The sequence below is a fragment of the Fusarium oxysporum genome, chromosome II (assembly GCF_013085055.1).
Source record: "Fusarium oxysporum Fo47 chromosome II, complete sequence".
Taxonomy (NCBI): Eukaryota; Fungi; Ascomycota; class Sordariomycetes; order Hypocreales; family Nectriaceae; genus Fusarium; species Fusarium oxysporum.
In genome coordinates, this window is record NC_072841.1 from 67996 (window position 1) to 81903 (window position 13908).

The window sequence follows — 13908 nt, forward strand, 5'->3', positions numbered from 1 at the left end:
CTGTGGCGTATTAATCAGCAGCCAATCAATACTAGGGCAGGCCCATAAAAATACCTTGGTGGTGCCTTCTGGTCCTCAAAGGGATCTAGCAAGTTTGGGGCAAGATAATAGCGGGGCAGATGCCGAGCAAGAGTTAATTGCTCGGTATGTTCGGATTCATCCCGACCCTGATATTACCTACCTTAGGTGGCAGGCGGCATGTCACCTGCTCAACAGCGCCCTCGGGTTCAATACCGAGACCCTTATAATTTCGGACAATGCCGTGTACAACAACTTGACGACCTGGTGTTGGCCATGTCGGCATTTCCACCAAGTTTGTTTCTTGGCTTTATGGAGGTAGTTTGATAAGCTTCACCATAGGGAGATCAAGTATATAGCACCTGCGGGGTAAATTGAAGGTTGCTGGAAGGTATATAAACATTATTAACAGCTTGGGCCTGTCAGAGAATCTCCCCAGAAGGAGCAACATTCAGTAAGCCTTTTCTTTTCTCCTGCCTCAAAAAGCTTTCAGTATGCTTTTATCTCCTCTCTGTACCGGCCTTTGCACCATCGCCTTGCTGAGCAGTCAGGTTGCGGCTCGGCCAGCTGCCGCCACGACTGGACTCAACAGTGATGAGTCATTGCCTTTGCGAGGGCCGTCTATCGTCGAAGTTAGGAGCGCATACAGGAACGTCTTCCCAGCTAAAGACTTCAATCGAAATGTGACAACAACATGGTGGCAGACCGACGTACTCGACGGGGACGCAAGCCAAAATGCTACAAGCCTGAAAAAGGCCCTTAAAGATGCATTGTTCATTGTGCTCAACAAAGACATGTACAAGGTAAGAGAGTGAAATTTGTCTATGGACGTCAGATTGGCTTACCTTCGACGTTGTGTATAGTTGCTTGGCGTCAAAGACCATACAGTTAAGAAAAATGTCGAAACCATCTTCGAATTCCCGCCTGGCCCGTCTTTTGCAAAGCGCATGGTGCATGATGGCACCGTTTACTCCCCAGAATGCAATTGCATCTTCATGGCAGAGCTACATCCTCCCAAGACTGGCTTTTCTGCCGATGCCATGCCATGGGTATGGCGTGTGAACCTAAACAACACTCCACCAACGACTGAAAAAGTGTACCCCTCGCCTCAATTGACCGTACCCAACGGGGCTTATTATCATAAAGGCGGTATTTACTGGGCACAAGAGGGCAACTACACTGTACCTGGCGGTATTACCCGTATGGATCCATTGACCCTGAAGACAGAGGTCGTTCTCAACAACTTTTATGGGCACCGGTTCAACAGTCCAAATGACGTGGTCATCACTCGAGACGGCGTGGCATACTTCACTGACGGGTACTACGGCTATGACAACTTCAACGACACTCTCAAGCCAGAGTTAGCTAACGGCCTGTGGCGATGGGACATGAATTCGAATGATCTGAGGATGGTTTCTGGTGCTGGCGGGGGACCCTTCACGAATCCTAACGGAGTAGCACTCAACTTTGAAGAGGACAAGCTGTATGTCACCAACCGCGGTAACTCTTCGGATAACCCTGCAGGCGGACGAACAATCTACGAGTTCCAGTTGTCTCAGTCAAACGGAATGCCGGTCAAGGGAGGTGATGTCTTTGCATATGTTGATGCTGGGTTTCCAGACGGTATTAAACTAGATCGTGAGGGTAGAGTGTACGGGGGAATCACTGGGGGAGTGACTGTTTTCGACTTTACTGGGAAGCACCTTGGTATTATCAAAATTGAGGAGGGCGACGTTGCGGTTAACATGCAATGGAAGGATAATTGGCTGTATATTGCTGGCCGAGACAAGATCTACAGAGTAGAGCTTAGCGCCTACGGAGTTCAAGCCTAGCTAGCTTAAATACGTTTAAAGGTTAGTTAATATTATAAAATGCATATATATATTTATAGTAAAAGTAAAAAATATTATAATCCTGATTTTATATATTTTATTCCTAAAGTTAAGTTAACTTAAACTTATTATATTTATTACTAATTAAAGTACTTTTACCCCCTATTGCCTAGTTTATAATACCTAATATATATCTTTATATAATATCATGATTTCTAAATAAGGCTTATAATAAAATTTAAATAAAGTCTTAGTTAATAATAGCTAGTTTAAAAAGTATAATATTTATAATATTTTTTAAAATAGGCTATTTAAAATAGTTAAGAATTTAAATAGGAAAACTAGCTTATATTAAGTTTATATTTATAAATTATTTAAGGCATTATATTAAATAAGTCACGTATTAAATCTTTTAATAATTAAGTAATATATATTAAGCTTATTAATATAAAAAACTCTTATTAATAATTACTAAGCTAAGCTTTATAAAAGGATTAATAAATATAATTTATATATTAATAAATAATATTAAAAATTAATAAGGCTATTATAAGATTAATAATAATTAAGATAAAATTAATATTAATTATGATAAATTATTTATAATTATAAGATCTTAATATTAATTTATTTTAATAAGAGGTATAATAATTAAAAAAATATATAAAGTATATATTGTAAAACTACTAGGGTTATAATATTATTTATTTTAATAAGCATACCAATTAGTCTGATAAATTCAATCTTAGCAGAGGTGCTCCTTGCCTTAAACCGCCTTCTTACTCCTTGCGGCGATAAGCTGAGTCCTCCACCGGGCCAGCGGCTTTTCAACCATCTCGCTGGCTCTACTATCCCTGCCTCCTTGGCCAGCGCCAAAACTGAAATCCATGACACCTACAAGGCCGCTCATCGCCCGCACCAACCCCTCAAGGTCGTCGCATACAAGCGTGCTACACACCTGCATCGCGACGAATTCTGCGTAGCCACACTGCTCCAAGGCTGCATCCAAGGATTTGGTATCTCCGGGGAAGGCCACGTCTGCTTGTTTGCTCAGGGGTTGTGGGTCGCGTCTGGTGCGTTTCTCCACGGCGTGATCTTGGGCTTCCTGGCGCAAATCGACGGTAGTCAAACCCGGGTTTCCGCGTCCGCGTGAGAAGTCTCGATGGGGAAGCGATGGATTGTCATCTGGATCTGACTCGGTGGCCCTGTCGTCTTTACGCAGCTGAATCAGCCTCGGCATCATCTTGTAAGGTTGAGGAAGAAGCATGAAGGGTGGCAAGCTCTGGCCTGCAAGAATTGAGTTTGACAATAAGGCCAATGTCGACAGGAAAGTATGGTTAGTCGCTTCTACTCCCGAGAAGGCCTCTGTGATCGCCGGCCACCAGCTACTATCATGCGCATCTGCGGCGGCATCCGATGAACTAGCTTGCCTATCGTCGGGGTCCTCCGTCTTATGTATTTGCGGCGGATGTGTTAGGGCATAGCTCATAAGCGTTAGATAACCCATAATACGCCCGCTACGCTTGATGATCTCTTGGTATGTGTCAATGGGAAAACGGCCGCCTAGGTTGGGCTCCCACCGCTGCCACATGATGTGAGACTCGATAGAAGACATGAGACGCATAACCTTGCCGAAAATCTTACGCCGAGCTTTTGAAAGGTGGTAAGCAGGCGATGTTTCTGAATCGATATCGCCTGCTGTCCCTTCAAGCTGCGATTGCACAGTCGAAAGTATGACGCTGAAATATTGAGCGAGAAGGTATATAGTCGCGGACAAATCCTGTCGAAGCGATGTCCGATCTGTTAGAGGAGAAGGGAATATTGTCCAGAAGAACGCAATTAGACTGCCCGATGCGACAACAGCGAGCCGATACGGAGCCAGAAGATAGGTTCTTTACCTATTATATTAGCCTGTGATGACGTAGATAAAAGGAGAAAGACAGGTAGGACTCACGGGTAATATGGCTGTCCAGACTGGGTTGCTACCGCTTCGCCAAGCTGTCTTACCTGTAACTCGTAACCGATAATAACAATTTGAGTAATAATGGTAATCATAACGGCTGTAAGAAACCGGGGAAATTTAAAAAAGTAATACTCAATGAAGATGAAAAACCAAAGGAGAACAATAACGCCAGGGGTCTTCTGGTCAACGGCATACCATATAATGAGTGAGAAAACCATAGCTAGACATGTGCCTCCGATTCGACAGAAAAAGCCAAAAATCGACTGGCCAGAAGCTATTGAGAGTAAGTAACCATCCGAGTCAAACTACAAAAGGTCGCAGGGACTTACTAATCGTCATCCCTAGAGCGATAGTAATCATTGCCCAATCTAGCCTCTGATCCTGAAAGAATTGGTGGGTTTGCTCTAAGAATGCCAGGATACCGACTGTCATCGTAGCAGCGGCCACTCGAAAGCCGAAGTGAGACTCCTTAGATCCTAACAGTAACAGGATCCTACGAAGCCAGTTCCCCAAATGCTGCCAGATATTAGTAGCAGGAAGATGCTCTAGGTCCTTCTTAGGGTTCAAGCTATCTCCGTAATCAATATTATTCGTCTCCAGGATATCCTGGTTCTGCTTTACGCTCGAGTCCTGACCTTTGAAGACACTCATCAACCATTTCAATAGCCGTCGTTCGGTTGGGAAGATTAAGCGTTTGTGTTTCATTGTGCCATCCTCGATTTTCTTATCTGCGAAGGCGACGAGGTCTTGGAGGGCGTCCCCAGCCACATGCATCAGCTGTTGTATGTATAAGATCACGTAAAGTTGCGCCTGGTTCCTTGGTATGGCGTCGCTGGCTTCATCCCTAACCCAGGCCTGAGTGGTATCTCCATTTTCCGAATTGAATTTTTGGACTTTCTTATTCACAAGGCTACCAAAATACTGGTCACCTGGGTTTACGGCATCTCCATGCGCCTCGACATCATCCGATCCGATGCTTGTTGACTTCCTGGTGACCTTTGGTTTCGGGAGAATTTCCAAGCAGATGCCAGTATGTTCAAGCCCTTGGTCGATTGCTTCCACAAAAGTCTGGAATGGAGTGTGCAGTTGTTTCATATCATTCCACAATTGTTTCTCCCAATTTCCTTCTGCCGCGCTCTCCTCTAGTGTCTCCTTAACGACATTCCGCCTTCGACGTTCGGCGATCCGGTGGAGAATATCTGCAAGTGAACTTATCGCCACTCTACTGCAAGTCAGCCAAGTTTCTAGCCAGAGTTGAGGGATAGAAAACTCGCATTGAAATCGCGACGTTTCGAATTAGTGTGAACATCTCGCCGAGATCTTTCGTGTCAAGCTTTCCCCAAGCCATATCTCTCTTGGCAAATGTCATATTATCATGGATCTTGCCCGTCAAGACTCTTGCTGTATGAGTTGTATCTGCTAGACGCTTGGCTGCTTTCGCCTCAGCCATACCCTCATCCTTCTCCTTCTCCTTCTCCTTCTCCACCCTCCTGGACTTCCGCTTCTTCTTCTCCTGCCAGCATTCTCGCTCTTCGGCATTCCTCGTTTCATTGTCAAAAATGTCGTCTTTTGCTAAGGTCGCCAGATATTCCTTTTGTAGGCTGACTACCTTTCTTAGTAGGCAAATGAAGCCTCTGAACTGACCGATCACTATCATGCGACTACTAATAGGAAAGATGAAGAGCGACACCCCTGTTGCTATGGCCATTCCAAATAGCATCGCTAGAAGCTGCTCTTTGACGAAGGCCTCCACTGCTTGAGTCGTGGCAAACCTGGGCCCGGAAGTTGTGCTATTGTTGATCAAGATGCTATAGATTACCACAGGCAGGCTGAAACTAGGCAGCTTCGCCCGCATAAAGTTCGCAAACCAGATATTGGCGAAGAGCCATACTGCGCAGACGGCTGACTGAGACGAATTATACGGCGGTAGGGCTGCTGTCGTAGTCTGGGACGTGGAAGAAGGGGTATGAATACGTGCCTGGACAGAGGACCAGAGGACGAGGAGAGACATAGCCGAGCCAGCGCAGATCGCAAGGAGGTCCAAGATGAGATTCTGAATAAATCTGTCACGCGGCAGGATCGCGACGCCAAGGACCGAAATTATCGGAATTAAATAGCCCGTCGTCGTGAAGTAAGAGGATATTTGTGTCGATTGGTACATCGATATGCCAATGATAGGAGGAATGGAACCTCTGCGCAGAGCATGAATACATTAGTACAGAAAGCATAGATGAAGAAGAAGAAGGTAAATTGGCTTCTGACTTGAACATTAGGCCCAACGTGGCGGCATTTATCCAGACCTTATCCATAACGTATTTCGATATGGTGGGCTTTCGCCTCGGATGTTCCTCCTCATCGTCCTCGACAGCGGCGGGTTCCTGTTCTTCCGGAGCCTGGCTCAGGGACCCATTTCTTAGCTTTTGTAGGTTCGCCATGGGTTGAGATATTTAGGTGCTCGTATTGGGAGCCGTGAGGCCGGCATAGGCGCGCAAGCAAGTTGATAAATATCAAAGTTCGTCATTCTGATGAGATGTAGGTCGGGCCCACAAGATTCCATTTTAAGACGATGCCATGTAGACGTCGACGGTAGAATAGTGTTGGCCAATGCTGTCATTCAACATCTCCTAATGGTGAAAGTAACTTCCTGTTTGTGTTGTTTAACGCCAATCCTCCATGGCTGGGTGACTAGCCTAGGAGGAGGCAGTGTCAATCTGTTCACCAGGAGCATGGAACTTTCCACCCCCAACAAAGCGAGATCTGAGGATAGAGTTTCTTTATTAATGTACGTGTAGGAGGCATAGATTCGGTATGTTTGGCGCACACTCGAGAACAACTTCGGTAAGGCTAACTGTAGGGTAGTATCGGCGAGACGCGCAGGAGCCCAATATTGGTGCGGGAGGCGGCTGCGTCATCGTGACGTCAAAGGGTCACCTGAGTAACTATACGTTAGTCGATAAGCCCATACCTACTCATACTGCGCTACCGCAGGCTGTTTCTTAACACCTAAAAGTTCGAAGCATTTATAACTACATAACCGTATTTCGTGAGGAAATTGTAATTAGCGTTGCCTAAAATCGCCTCTACCGCACCAAGGGTTGCTAATAACTTGGGAAAAAAAAAAAGAGAAAGAGGGGACAAAGATAAAAGATAATTACTAATCTATGTTTGCTTAAGAATGATACTGAGAGTTTTAGCTGCATCGTTCAACTTAGAGTCAGAGATGGCTGGTTAGTCTGAACAATCTCTCCACCATTGAGGCATACACAAAGTGTAAGGTGCTGCAGCCCTCCAAGAAATCTTCTTCAATTGCCAGTGTTTCGGTAGTGACGGATCTTATTACAAACAAGCTGCACCGCGCGTTTCTCATTATGCACTCCTGTCATTCATAGTGTAGGATTGGGTTATGGGTTGCTGGTCAGCGTAAGTGGCTTCGCCTGACACATCATCAAGACTGCTTGCTTACAAGCCATCGGAAAATGTTGACCTAAGCTAACATGAACGTCGCTACCTGGCAGTTACCGAATTACGCAGCTGGTGCTTTAAAGTTTAAGCGAGGATAAATCTATACCCTTATTGTTAGATGCTGCTTTTACATATCTCGTTTACTAATGAAGTGTAGCTCTGTGACAGTCAGTTCCACTTGTCATTTCTGCATCAACGTCGACGTTTAACTTAAAGATAGCCACTAGTGACCTTTCTTGCATAACGGGGAGGCTTATTGCAGATATTAAACAATCGACAGAGGCATATATACACCAGCTTTTGCCTCAATTTCTCAATCTGGATAGCGAAGCCAATGGGTTACACCTACTTCTCAGCTGTCTCGAACCCCGTGAAATCATCCATCAACGTATTAAACCTCCGAACGAGGCTGTGTGGGACTGACTCCGTCCTCGGCGGCTCTCGTTGCAGTAGATTCCCTGTTCTGGCCATTGGCAGGATGACTGCTGCTAAACATTGATAAGATGCAAATTTTAGCAAGTGCTATTATGGTTCTAGGCTTCGATTCCACTCACTGCGACAATTTTCTCATCTGCTGTTTGGCCGAGTTCACTCTCTCGTCGTACTGGATATATTCGGTACAGACGTATATGCCCTGTTTTCTTATTAGCGTCTGGGCCACCAGTTCAAGGGAGGCGGTGTCTTACTAGAAAACCACTGATGAAATGAAGCACCCAGGCGATGATCGAAAAGGCGACAACGGTCCGCCACTGCGAACATCCGGTTCCATTGATATTGACCGTGCCCACCGGCCCAACCCTCCAGAAGCGTCCCCAATAATAGCCCCAATAATTATAGTACCACCCTGCACGGCAGAAATTGCCCCTCGTTCTCTATTATAACCCAAAAGTATTAAGTTACCGTCTAACAAGAGAGCATGAGGGAGTTCTTACCGTTTCGAGCAAGCAAAACGCGATCAACCACATAATAAAGAGGATGAAGTCGAATGGAAAAGCCATAAAAAGAACATCAATTGGTGCGAAGACTACTATCGAATAGACGATAGTCATCCCTGCTACGACCATAGCGTAGATAATTCGTCCATCGACACTGACATTACTAGTCTCATTGATAAGGTAGCAGAACCGGCCAAGGAGACCCAGTACGATCGCACCGCAGGCGAGCTCCAGAAGTCGCAGGATTACGGAGGCGACCTTGTGTCCACTGCCACTATTCGCCATCCTCGGATTAATTGAAATCTCTTTAGTAATGGGTAGTAAGGAGCCAGGCTATTAGTTGATGGTTGATACGAAAGATTTGTTCCACTCAAGACGAAACAGCGGGCTGCTATCTTAACTACCACTGCCTGATATAAGTACATGATGAAGGCCAATACCTGGTATGATCAGATGATTTCGCTTAGCTGATTCAAAGGGCGATGTGTAACTTTCAGCAACGTCACCGTGACTCAGAGGCTGGTTAAAGGTTGACGCTTAACATTGGGGTCGCACCCTACTCAAGCTTGCAGACTGACAACCCACTGCCTTTCCACTGCTGTTGACTGGGCAAAACCGAACTAGATTTTGGGGTCCTGGGTATGAAACCTGGCCAAATTGAATCTCATTATTAGAGACGACATTCTAGCAAGCAAAATTAGCACATCGGTCGTCTTGTACTGCAAAACCTAGTATCTTCATAAGAATTCTGACCGCCTCTGGCCGCTTACGGAATAAGCTTTTGTAAAGTTATTTGCCTTCTAATAACGAGGAGGTGAAAAAGGACGCTTTGAGGAGGGACTTTTCGAAATCGAAGCTAGAGTCTACATCTCAATGACATCTTATACTGCTTTTCCTATATAAAAATCCGCCAAATTGTCGAAATACCTGTCTTAACGTCTCAATTGCCGTCAACCCTGCTTGCGGATTTATCGTTAACCACCATGAAGATATCTCTGCGGCCTGTGCCTGACTCTTAGCCCTCTGCCTCAGTGTCAGGCCCATGCCAAGGGTATCGATCCAAGGAGATGGTCATTGTCTAGCAAGAAGACTTCGTATCCTTTGACTCGGCGCTTAGAGGCTCTTTGCGATGGGTAATTCCGTATCAAAAAGGTGTTTGTGGTGCAGTGAGTGCTCGTGATCGTCGTGCCTGACTTCCAGCAGCTGTGACCGGAGTTTAATGGTTCAGGGTCACCTTTGTTTGAATTTGTGTGAATTCAGGGGCTTTTGGCATGCCTTCCATTATGATAGGACTGCAAGCGAGAGTTTCTGGCCGGGCGCTGTCCAGTTATTGAACTTGGCACATGATACGCGAAGGGGATGATGGCAGCTTCTACGGGGTTATTGGTGCAAGCCTAATCGAACTAGGCTTCAAGAATTCTGGCAGCACCGTCCGCTCAGTTCGGCACGTAATAGCCGGGATAGTCTATTGCAATATATTTAAACCATACCCTTGTTGCCGAAGTTGGCTGCCTCTTGTCAGCATGTCCGTCGCTGTTGAATCTCGCCCAGTCGAATGCCTAGAGAAAGACGGGATAAATTTCAAGGGGGAATGGCCCAATCGAAACCGGCTAGTGACAAAATGTTGTGGTTTGTGCTGGGCTTGGCCGACGGTGCTGCCAGAATCCCCAAGACATGAAGCATTTAGGTTCTCTCCGCTGAAGCTAAGAACGCCATCTTTTGCACGTATCCCGCGATAAGTTCTATCTTGGAACAATTCATCACCTTCAAAAGCCAACCATCTCGGCAGCTGCTTTTGAAATCGTTGTCCCACCTACCAGTCCGCAATTGTCTTCACCTGGACCCCTTCGCAAATGTCCTGCTTGAGTTCAGTAGATAGGATGACTCTGGTGACAATGGCTAGTGGAATGGTAGTAACGGCATCCGTTAGGTTTATGAGTTTGGTCGAGATATGGGCTGTTCTGTTATTAGTGAGAAGTGGGTGACCAGGCCATATAAAATAAAGGGTGGCGAAAATGGAAAGTCGGATGTGAACTACATTGTCAAGGCTGGTGAAGTGATCCGATGGTATCGAGTTGGCGGCTGCAAGGACTTCAAAGTTGAGGCGGGCGACTAGTTCGTTATTGATACACCTGGTGGCGGGGCTTGGGGTGACATCCAGCAAGGCAAGATCGTGCATCAGGAAAAGAAAGCCGCTGAGAAGAGATGTGTAAGCTAATTCCAGTTGTCCCAGGAGACGAGTAGTTAGAAAGATTGTTGAGAAACTGACATTGATATACGAAGAGAAATAGTCTAAATGTGATAAGCTATCCTAGAGATAAAAGCCTAACCGCTGTTGTTACAGTTTGTGCAGTAGTCCATAACGACACTGCATGAGTTGGATAGGCGTATATGTCCACAAATCCAAATACCATCGTTCTCCTTCGCGTTCTCGCGAGCTGCAATGATATCACTGCCCTTCATTCCAATACCATAGTCATCACATTCAAACTTGGCAATACAAGCAGCTTGACCAAACGAGGCAGCCATCAGGATGCCCTTATTGGACCGACTATATCGCGTCGTGTAACCCTTGTACACAGTATCGGCATCAAACTCGTTGATAGCTCTATCACAAGCCTCACCCAAGCCCTTCTTTGACAGGCTATCGGCTGTTCCACACTGGCCGCTGCCGTCGTTATCAACAGCAGTTTGAGTAGGTAAAGGCGTGGAAACAGTTGATGGTACACCATAGCCACGTGTCGCTGTGACGTGGATAGTATAAGCCATAAAGTACTCAAGCGTGTAGGCTGAGTAGACCAAGACGGTGCCGTCGTTGGTCTCAGTGAAGGGAGTCTGCACTGGGGCTTGGGTAGCTGGGGCCTCGGTTACGGGGACAACTGGTGAAGGATATGAGGTGTAGTCCTCGCAGCTGTTGTCGATCAGAGAGGCTGAAGTGACGTATTGCTTGCCAGAGACTGTGGTGCTACATTGACAGTATGGCTTGTCGACGCGAGGTCCGCCGAAGATCACGCAAGGGTAGTAGGTGCGGACTTCCTCGCTAGTTGTCGCTGCATCAGTCGTCACACCGGATGTGATGGCGTCGGATGAGGCTCTGGTAGTGGTTATGAAAGTGCTTGGTGTAGATGTTGACAAGACAGCGTCAGGCTGTGTGGTTGTAGCCTCAGCAGTCTTGTCCTCGCTAGTGGTTGTTCCGGCAGCCTCGGTGGTCTTCTCTTCGGCAGTGGTTATTCCAGTAGTCTCAGCAGTCTTTTCATCTGTAGTAGGGGCTGCTGACGTCTCGGCAGTGGAAGTTGCATCGGCCGTAGTAGCAGCATTGTCTGTAGAAGAGGGGCCGGCTGAGGTGGCACCAGTGGAGCCACCACGGACCAAGCACTTGCTGGCCGCTTCGTCCTCGGCACGCTTCTGGAGACCAGCAGCAGGTGTAGCAGCAGGTGTAGTCTCAGGAAGGTCAATAGGATCAGGGAAGACGAGGAACTTGTGTGAAGTGACAAGCTGGTCCTCGACCCAGAGTCTCCATCGACCCATAAACTGGCCCGTCATGTCGCCATCCGAGCCAAAGACGATCTCCTCAAGCATATCATACTCAACAATAGCGCGACCCCACGTTCCATACTGCTCGGTAGATTCTGTACGGCCGGTACGCGTGTAACCGAGAACGGTCGAATCAGATCCAGGAATAATACCAGAGACTGCAGTCGCCAGGTAGTTTGCACGATCCTCGTAGCGGAAAGTGGTGGTCACGCCGAGGCTACGCTCAAGGTCGTTGGTGAAGGGAGTGACGACGAAAACCCTGGGATGAAACATGGAATGCAGGACACCGGGGACTTGGTCTGTACCAACATAACCAGCAATGCTTTCGGCATTGCCATTGGTCGTGCCGTCACGAAGGGCATTGAAAGTAGTGGCCTGGAATTCGTCGTCAGGCGTGGGGTTCCAGTTGCTGTCGATGAAGACGGGGTTCTCCCAGATATGAGACACATAGACACCCAAGTCAGAAACGACAATGACGGAGGTACAGCCATAGATACCGTTGACGCCTGCAGAACCTTTACCAGCAAAAGGAGGAGCGCCGAACCAGTGTCCAGCTGTGGCTCCAGTCTGATCCACCCAAAGGGGGGTGAGGGAGGCAACGTAGAAAGGGTTGGGAGACATGTCATCGTTGAACGCTCGAGCCACTAGCTCCATGTCACGCTTAGAAGGCGGGGATGCAGACTCGGACCTAGCAGTAGGAGCAGTGAAGGGGTCGTCACCAAAGTCAACGGGCTTGGAGGGATCCGTAGGGAGAGGTCCGTCGATAGTAGTTGTGGAGAGGTCATTGCAGTTAATGTTACCAGCCACGCTGCCCATCTGTCCTCCTTTTGATCCTCCAGACCCAATAGGACAAGAACCGCCGCCGCTACCACCACCGCAAGTGTCAGCGCCACAAGGTTGCGGCAGCCCGGTAGTCGTGGTGGTAGCTTCAGTGGTAGTTGACTCCTCCGTTGAAGTGGGTGCTTCGGTGGTTGTAGGAGCCTCTGTAGTGGACTCCTTCTTGGTCGTCTCCTCTTGCTTGGTAGACTCTTCTTTGCTCTGTTCCTCCTGGCTCTGATTCTCCTCATCCTCCTCAGTCAGGTCATCGTTCTGGCTCTGTACTTGAGGAACAACACTGGTGACGGCAGGCACGTTACCAGCAATGATGCTGCCCGAGATGTTGGTAAGGTCCTGAGCCATACAAGCGAGCTTGTTGATGATGTCACCAATAGGTCCAAGCAGGCCTCGCTTCTTGTTGCAGCCAACATCGGGCTTGCCGCCCAAAGACACAATAACAGCGATGATGTCGTCATGGGTGTCCTCGACCTCCTTGTTAGTCTCATCGGTGAGAGACTCGGGGTCTTCGGTCCACTTGTTGATGATGGGGATCAGAGCGGCGACCTGTGAGGAGACGGAGGAAACGCTAGATGTAGCGACCTCAGGAGCTACGGTTGTTTGGGCTGGGGGCTGGGTGATGACTGGCTCGCCGTCATCCTTACTGGTGGGCTTGGGCTCCTCGGTGGTAGGCTCAGGCTCTTGGTCCTGTGTAGTGGTCTGAGCAGGCTGCTCAGCGGCTGTTGTTGTAGTGTCCTGTACAGGCACCTGCGCAGTGGTAGTCTCAGCAGGTGGGACACCAGTGGTGGTGCTTTCAATGGCTGGCTGTTGTTGAGTTGTGGTATCTGGCAGAGGGTTGTTGGTCTCGGTGGTTACACCAGGAACAGCATTAGATGTTGTTGTAGGCACAACGGGCAACTGCACGTCCGTGGTGGTGTCCTGGCCAACAGGTTCTTGTGAGGAACCAGGGGTCTGGATGATGGGCTGGTTGGTGGTATCCACTACTGGAAGCCACGTGGTGGTAGGGTCAACTGGAAGCGGCAGCTCCGTTGTTGTGTCCTGGACAGGAGGTACCTGTTGCGAGGTTGTGTCCTCGATAATAGGCTGTCCAGTGGTCGTGTCTTGAACATTGGGTTGAGTCGTACCCTCTTGTGCAATGGGCTGAGTGGTGTCAATGACAGGAACAGGACCTGTCGTAGTATCTAGGACAGGAGGTGGGTCCTCGGAAGTAGGAGCCTGGACAATATCTTGGGAATTCGTTGTATCCTGAACGACAGGAGCAGGTTGTGTAGTTGGCTCAGGGTTCTCCTGAATTGCTTCCGAGGTCGACTGGGGAACGACGATCGCATCG

General features: G+C 47.8%; 3 protein-coding genes across 3 annotated transcripts; 1 reads left to right on the forward strand and 2 right to left on the reverse strand.

Annotated features, from left to right (window-relative positions):
• Window positions 1-512: 512 nt before the first annotated feature.
• On the forward strand, window positions 513-1850 carry FOBCDRAFT_196041 (uncharacterized protein; the record flags this gene model as incomplete). The annotated part of the gene is made up of 2 exons (XM_031172246.2): window positions 513-821; window positions 882-1850. 2 exons carry the CDS (start codon window positions 513-515, stop codon window positions 1848-1850), a joined length of 1278 nt encoding a protein of 425 aa, XP_031049031.2.
• A 766-nt stretch (window positions 1851-2616) lies between these two features.
• FOBCDRAFT_236214 (uncharacterized protein) lies at window positions 2617-5974 on the reverse strand (the record flags this gene model as incomplete). The annotated part of the gene is made up of 4 exons (XM_059610060.1): window positions 2617-3742; window positions 3805-4087; window positions 4143-5035; window positions 5121-5974. The coding sequence occupies 4 exons, from the start codon at window positions 5972-5974 to the stop codon at window positions 2617-2619; spliced, it is 3156 nt and encodes a 1051-aa protein (XP_059463999.1).
• Window positions 5975-7666: 1692 nt separating this feature from the next.
• On the reverse strand, window positions 7667-8495 carry FOBCDRAFT_128603 (uncharacterized protein; the record flags this gene model as incomplete). The annotated part of the gene is made up of 4 exons (XM_054703105.1): window positions 7667-7763; window positions 7830-7909; window positions 7962-8147; window positions 8208-8495. The coding sequence occupies 4 exons, from the start codon at window positions 8493-8495 to the stop codon at window positions 7667-7669; spliced, it is 651 nt and encodes a 216-aa protein (XP_054559080.1).
• Window positions 8496-13908: the final 5413 nt, after the last annotated feature.